The sequence below is a fragment of the Sminthopsis crassicaudata genome, chromosome 3, assembly GCF_048593235.1.
Source record: "Sminthopsis crassicaudata isolate SCR6 chromosome 3, ASM4859323v1, whole genome shotgun sequence".
NCBI classification, from domain to species: domain Eukaryota; kingdom Metazoa; phylum Chordata; class Mammalia; order Dasyuromorphia; family Dasyuridae; genus Sminthopsis; species Sminthopsis crassicaudata.
The window spans coordinates 165,864,893-165,873,107 of record NC_133619.1 but is presented as its reverse complement, the minus strand read 5'-3'; the positions used below and the strand labels follow the sequence as shown (position 1 = coordinate 165,873,107).

The 8,215-nt window shown below is 29.8% G+C and overlaps 1 protein-coding gene across 1 annotated transcript in view; it reads right to left on the bottom strand.

Moving 5' to 3' along the window:
* Positions 1-652: 652 nt before the first annotated feature.
* Positions 653-8,215, bottom strand: part of TNFSF13B (TNF superfamily member 13b) — a 57,202-nt gene continuing 49,639 nt past the window's right edge. The window contains exons 4-6 of the mRNA XM_074299514.1: positions 7,247-7,359; positions 7,011-7,161; positions 653-4,144 (exon numbers count right to left, since the gene is read on the bottom strand). Coding sequence (XP_074155615.1) covers positions 4,032-4,144; positions 7,011-7,161; positions 7,247-7,359 — 377 coding nt within the window. The 3' untranslated portion in view covers positions 653-4,031. The remainder of the gene's footprint in view (positions 4,145-7,010; positions 7,162-7,246; positions 7,360-8,215) is intronic.

Here is an 8,215-nt window from a genome sequence, read left to right as displayed (position 1 = left end):
ATTCTAACACTTAGCTGTGTGGTGGAAAAAAAATTTACTTCTATAAACTTGTTTGCTGATTTGCAAAATGGCATTAATAATACTTATGTTTACTACCTCAAAAGAATATTGTGAGTAAAGTTTTATGTAAAACTTAAAGCAGCATATAAATAGAAGTTGACATGATTATTTTTATTATAGCAAAAAGACACTAGAGCAATGAAGTCAATAGTGCAAATTTTTATTTATTAGAATTAGAATCATGAAAACAATTTTGAATGCTTTTATTAACATGTGAAATTATATTAAAAAGATGATCTCTACTTCCAAGAACCTGAAGATATTTAAATAAATTTTCTAAGGACGTTTATTATTCCATTATATAAAATGAAATATTACTGGAAACTATATTAACTTCTCTAGTCTATCACTGAGCAGGTATATGATATAGTACCTTAATAAATCAGAATTTTGTCAGGACAGGATTATAAGCTATTTTGGGAAAATGTGTTGTGCAATGGAATATCAAACAAAACCATTTCTTTTGTATAGATACATTTAGGAAGAAGTTCTCAGCTCAAAAATAATTCAAGTAAGTTCAAACTCCTGATTCTGACACTGAAGACCTTCTTCAATTTAACTCAAATCTCTTTCTAGAGTTAATTCATACTACCCTTTTCCATGTACTCCATTTTTCAGGAAACCTAAAAGAACTACTAAGCCTCAAATACTGTGTATTTCCCATTTCTATGCCTAGCTTATGATATTCCCTTTGATTGGAATGTCTTACTCTTGTTAAATTACCTGTCCTTTCAAGCTCAATTCCATGAAATCTTCTTTGGTATCTCCCTCCTTTAATTTCTTAATGATTTTTATGCTTCCATAGACCTTTCATCATTTAATTTGTTCCTGTTTTATTGTGTGTGTGTGTGTGTGTGTGTGTGTGTGTATGTGTGTGTGTGTGATATCCCCACAGTAGATTATAAACTTTGCATTTTCTTTAAAATAGAAAAGCACTTAAGGATTATAGAGCACTGGGCCTCGAGTCAGGAAGACCTGAGTTCAAATATAATCTTAGATGGCCAGTCAATGGGCAAATCATTTCCTATGGTTTCCCCAACTTTAAAATAGGATAAAAATAGTATCTTACAGAATTATTGTGCGATCAAATGAGATAATATGTATATTTTAAAGAGTTTAGGATGATGCTTGAAACATAGTAGTCATTATATAAATGCTAGTTATTATTAAAATAATTAGAGAAACTTGATTTGAAGGGACCTTTATTTATGTCATTTAATCCAACTTCGAACCAAGCCAGGAATCCTATTAACAACAATAAATGGTTATTCTCTTTTCACTTAATGATCTCTAGTGACAAGGGATTCACTAAACCAAGAGAGGAAACTTCCAGGAAGTTGTTTACTTCACTCCCTCCTATTGAATCAAAATCTACCTCCTGAAATAAAGAGTAACAGATTCAATCTTTCTTCTATATTTATTCCTCACTAACAGCTAACATAATGTACTATACATAGCAGGCACTTTAAAAGAATGGCCATTAAACAGAATTTGATAAATTGGGCTAATTTGTCTGTTTATTTTTCACAACATTATTAAGCCAAATTAAACCACACTCAAAATCTCTTGGAAAAATGAATTTAAAAACAAAACAAAAAAGTTTAATGCTGTCATTTGTTCTCTCTACAATTAGATTTTGTTCAAATTGTTTTTTTAAGGATGTACACTCTAGAGTGTGATATCTGTCTGTATATATTTATCATTATATATTAGAACCACTATGAGGTTCTAATGTTCTCTTGAACTGTACAAAATAAGACCTTTATCCAGATCTTTGTTTAGTTGCAAATTTAGTTTTCATTTTTGGTCCATATATAATAATTTCATTGGTATAGGAACCCCCAGTAAGGAAACTTCCTCAACCATTAAAAAAATGGAATTGTTCCATAACTTAATAAACTAGAGTTGTTAAGAATGAGAAAAAGTTAAATGACTTGTGATAGGATCAAACATCTCAACATATGTCAATAATCAGATCCCTAACTCAGAGACCAATTTTCTATTATTCCATCCTACTTATATCTTACTGTAATATTTTTTGTTGTTCATGATCAGTTATGTGAAGAGGGATGTCAAATAAGAAGCACTGCACTTGAATTAATCTACGTTCTGGCTCTGAAATCTATTAATTATATGATTTGTGGGGAGTCACAATTGTTCTGAGCTCCTCTCATCTGCAAAATCGCAATAATAATACTTATGTTAATTTCTGGGTAAGTGATTTTTCCCTTAGGCTTATTTACAAACAATATGTTTCAGAGGAAGGACTTGAATGCAGGTTTTCCTGACTTAGGCCATCCTTCTGTCCATTATATGTCATGTTGCCTCTCTCAAGTATAATACTAAATTCAATGATTTTCAAATATAGAAAAAAATCCAGATTTTATGATTCATTTAGAGTATGAACTTATGTGAATTTTGAATTATTTTATAAATGTGAAGATGAAAAATTAATTTGAGGGCACATGAAAACAAACCAAATATATTTGTTATAGACCAGACTGTCATGTATATAAGGAAAATAGGGAATAAAAAAATTAAATTATTTAGTTAATTCAAATTATCAACATAAGAAATATAACCAAGAACTCGGCATTAGGCATGTTTTAGCAAAGGTTCCTCTTTTTAAATTATGTGTTGTGAGGAGAAATGCACTGATTTGCAAATAAAAACTATAAAATTTAGCTTCAAACAAGGGGAGTAGAAATTAATTTAAATGAGGCATAGTTGGAAATGATGTTTCTTATTTTTGTAATCTTCCCATTTGGGGACTTAACAAATTCAATTGGTTCTTTGCAATGAATGCTGTAAAATAAGAAAAAAAGTTGCACCAATGTTAGACACTCTTTTTAATGAAAGAAAACTCATGATATATGTTTGACTTCCAGATTTCCACAATTAAAGTTCAGTTATAGACTGTCACGTGACATGTACATGATAGAATGCTATGATGGCTAATTTTCAGTGCTATTTACTTATAAATTACAATAGAAACAATTTGAAACAATTATAGGAAATGATGTCATAGGGTATCAACTTCTAACAATAGAGTTTGGAAGTATAATTACTCATGAAGTTCATGTTGCACATATATCCAAATTTTAGATTTGATTTATAACCAAACAACACATCAAATTGCTTTCTGTTTAGTTTTTGTTGTGTCCAACTCTTCTTGTCCCATGACCATACCAGGACCTTCTATCTTCCTTTATATCCTCAAGTCTATTCAAACTCATATATCAGATTAATTCCTTTTCATTTTCTCTGATGACTTTGATATATCTTCATACTTAATTTTTTGTTTGCTTATGAGAAGTTTGTGTGTTATCAAGTAATTCAGAAAAGTAAATATAAAGATAAACATAACATGATACAAGTCAAAGTTCTAATACAGCTAAGATAATATTTTGGATAAAATGTTTAATAATATATTATTATAATTGTTAACCCCTTAAATTTTCCTTTTATTTTTGTTTCATATTTATAGTTTTGTTGTGGAATGTCTTATTTTATGGACTATTATGAAGAAAAAACTGGCCAAATGGACATAAACATAAAAATGACTTCTATATTATTCTTATCAATAACATATTTTGTAAACACCTTCTCTTGTTTTATGAAACTATGGAGTGTGACATTTGAATGAATCTTCATTGTCTCTTTTAAGTTAATTGTGACCTCCTTGATTATGAAGACAGAGACAAAAGACAAAATATGCCAGCAAAGTCAAAAAAATTATTTCTAATTCCCTCTCTATTAGAATGGACTAAAATTGTCATCATTCATATGACTATAATTTGGGTGTGATTATCTGTTGGGTTTCCTGTTTGGGTCAGGGTTCATCAAACCAGGACAAATGGTTCATAGAAAAAGACTAATGGAACCCCTTTTTAGTAGTTCTCCTTCTCTATCCTCCCAGGAGGTATAGAAAAGAGAAGGAAATAACCCCAAACATGGTGCTAATGAGTGTGTCACAGCAGCTTCAGTGCACCAAAAAAAGTGGCATCTCCATCCTGGGATATTTTGGCATTCTCCCGAGGTATTGCAAGTTGAAGTTCATCCCCTTCTTCTAGTTTTGCAATGCCTGGGAAAACAATTTAGAAGAACTTTAAGGGGATGTGCAAAAAGGAGAATTAAACACTTTAAACAGAAGCAGAAATGGATTTGATTATTAGTTATTTGTTATTCAGACAGATTTAAAGTTAGGGTCTAAAGTAAAATTAAAATAGGTACTATTCGTTTGGAAAAATTATTAACAGAGAGCTACAAACTTCAAAAATAAATAAGCTAGTTTTTAATGCATTGTATAAATTTCAAATTTTAAAAAGATAATCCTTCCATTTTTTTCAAGATGAAGAGCAACCCAGAGTGATAAGTGCACATCTTGAAAGTTCTACTCAACAATTCATAAATAATCCCATCATTCATTATCTTTACCAAATTACTTCATTGATAATTTTTAAAATTTAAATTTAAAAAAGACAACCAGAGTGAGACTAAATAAATTATCCAGAAAGAAATTTTTTTCAATTTAGCTATAAAATATCTTAACAAATAGAAATAAAAATAATTATAAAAATTATATGATTACATTATTTTCAGTGCTTTAAGGAATAATCTTTAATCCTTAAATTTTCCAGACTCTACTAGAAATCTTTCCATCTATAATTAGTATAAGTAGATATGCCAACTTTGTTTAGGAAAGAAAAGGTAATATCTTTAGGGAAGAGGTAATGGCAGTGAGGAAGGAAGAAAAGATGGTATTAAAGGATTGACTATTTGCAAATGTTTACTTCTCAATCCCTTCTTTCACCTACTTATCTCCTCCTAGTTGAGATCTAGATCCCTGTAATAAGAACACAATTAAGTGGTAACAGTTTAATATTATAAGGCATTGATTCAGAAACTTGACTCCAAGTGTAAAGGAATTCTTTCTCAGTTTAAAAAGAATACAAAAAAAGAAAGAGTGGTAAAGCAAAGTATTAGTAAAAAAAAAAATAAAATAAAATTATGCCTTCATATTATATATACCATAAAAACACATTAAGTTTGAAATGGATATTCACCTTAAATGTTAAATGTTAAAGGTTTCCATTTATGGCAAAGTATTCACCTTTATACCACTTTTTAATGGAAGCAAAGAATGAGAAACAAAGTAGATTACCCAATAATTGGGGAATAGCTAAAGAAATTCTAGTAAGAAGCGGTAATAAAATAGAATCATTGCATTATAAGAAAATAGCAATTATGAGTAATTTCTAGAAATAATGAAATATGAATAGAAGCAAAGAAAATAAGGAACCAGAACCAGGGAAAATCTACATGACTTTAGAAATATAAAATGACAAGAATAATCAAACAAAACAGAATGCTAGATAATTGCAATAGTTAATCTTGATCCAGAAAAGATACAAGCAAAAGAATCTCCCACCTTTCATTGCTATAGTAGAGAACCATAGGTTTCAGATGAGGTTTGCTTAACTATTTTTTTTTATTAAGAGAAAATGTACTGCAAGGAAGTGATATATCTTGTAACTATTATATAAAAATAAGAAATAGCAAACTTTTTTTAGGAAAATCTGAGTTCAAATCCAGCCTCAAGTTACAAGGTATATGACCCTAGGGAAGTCACTTCACATTTGTGTGCTTCAGTTTTCTCAACTATAAAAAGGAAATAATAATTGTGCCCACCTCACAAAGTTATTGTGAAGACCAGATGAAAAAACATTTGCAAAACAGCATAGTGCTGGCAGATGTTAGGCACTTAATAAATGCTTATTTTTTTCACTCCTAATGCCATATTAAAACAATTATGAATAGCTTTCAATAAAAAAAAAAACAGAGCATAAAATAAGGACTTTTCTAAAAACCGTATTTAATCATCTCCTTTTTGCAAATGCTATTAAGGAGACTACTGTTTAGACAGGAATTAGACTAACTGACCTCTTAGATCCAACCCTGAGATTCTATAAAAGGCAAAAATTACGAAAAGAATTTGGCTAAAAAATATGCTGTGTTCTTTCCAAGAAATGTTGTAAATTTCACTTTATATCCAGCAAACTGACAAAGATAATAAAAGATGGTTATAGTTAATGTTAAACAGGGTTGAAAAAGACTAGCACATAGAATACACTATTAGTAAAGTTATAATCTGCTCTAATCATTCTGGAAAGCATTTTGGGATTATACTGCCCATGAGATTTCAGTATATAACTCAATGATGACAATGATAAACAGGATCCCATATATTGCCAAAATATTTTTATCATATATTTTTGGTAGCAAAGAATGAGAAACAAAATAGGTCCACATTGATTGATCTGTAATACAAGAATGTAATAGAATAATTGCTTCCCTATGAGAAGAAATCAATATAATAAATTAGAGAAGCATAGGAAGACACATGAACTGATGTTAAAAGGAAAAAAATAGAACCAAGAAATCAATAGACACAAAATAATAAAGCAAATGGAAAGAACATTAACAAAAATGTGATATTGAGAGCCATGAAATTATAGTTTCCAAGCTTAGCTCCAAAGAAGAAACCTAAAAAGATACTTCCTTCTTAGCAGAGTTTGAGCCAATGAATATGGATCCCTACATATGGTGGCAGAAATTTTTGTTATGCTAATAATTTTTGTTAAACTTGTTCTCTCTTTTTTTATTCTTATGAACTATTATTTTCTGGAAAGAGAAAGATTGGGAAATGAGATATGAAGTTAAAAAAAAGATTTCAAAGAATTTATTTTTAATGCCACATTATGACTTAAGCCAAGTTTCATATTCTCATTTTGTCTCTCAATAAATATACCTAAAATTAAATGTGATTACCAAAAGGAAAAATATCCTTCAAATCGTCACAATGTAGTATCCTTGTTAGACATTAGCTGTTATTGATGGAATTTCTTTGTTTTAATGCCCAATAATCAAGTTTGAAAGCCAACATTTACCAGCTGTATAACAGGAATTATTAGGGATAGTAGTTGGCATATTTTGGATACACCGGAACAAAGTCACCAAGCTCAGTTCATCCCCAAAAACATGGACCTTTTTTCTCTGTATAAGATGTCCCATAGCAAAGGTGGTATCTGTATACAGAACCTGAAAAAAAAATACAGTCTTTTAAGCATTGAGATGGAAAATCATCAACATACAAAGTTGGACATAAAATTATCCATAGAAATACCTGGCCATAGATGAAAAAATAACCAGTTTCTTTGACAAGTATTTTATTTTCTTTTTCTTCTAGGGCTTTTCCTCTTTTAAAACTGAGAAGCCATGGAACAAAGGTATAAGGACCTATAATAAAGATAATTTATTACAAGAAAAATGCATGAAAGATGCAGGATTGATTTTTTAAATTTCCATTTAATTTGATGCCACTTGGGGAGGAATTTCCCACCACATTCATTAGTGTCTAGCCAAGGGGTCCATCAAACCATTAAAATTAAATATATCCTCTATAAACAAAATTTGTTCCTTTTACTTTGGTTCTAATATTAATAGATAACGAGTGAAAATAAAATAGATTCAACATAATAAAAATTATCATTTCCTATACCTGGAATGCACTAACTCCTCACCTCTAGCTCTTGTAATCTTTCACTTCCTTTAAGTCCCAGCTCAGTTAATTCCTACATGAGATCTTTCTTGATTTCTCCACTTCTTCTCCCTCCCATTTTTCAATGCTGAATCTCAAACATCCTTATATTTACTTATTTGTATGTATGTTGCATCCCTAGAAAAATATAAGTTGTTTGAGGGCAGGGTCCTTTTTCATTAACTTGAAGATAGAAGGTACTTATTAAATGTGTCTGGGATGTAAATAATACAATAATAATAGAATATAGCAGTCCCTAAACAATACTTGCACTTAAAAAGACTTAAAATATATAATTGCTGGTTTAAATTCCATTAGTCTGTCACATCAGGATTTCCTCTTTTAAAGATAATTTATTGTAATTTATCATAAGGCAAAACACACACATGCAGGCACACACACACAAACATGGAAGATGCTATATTTTCAATTTCATTTTTCATTTCCATTAACTTTTAATTATAAGGAGAGAAATCATAACAATCTTTTAAAATACTTCATCAGTCCCAAAGATTGATTATCATGTGTATCATGTCTTCCTATTTAGTATTCTTA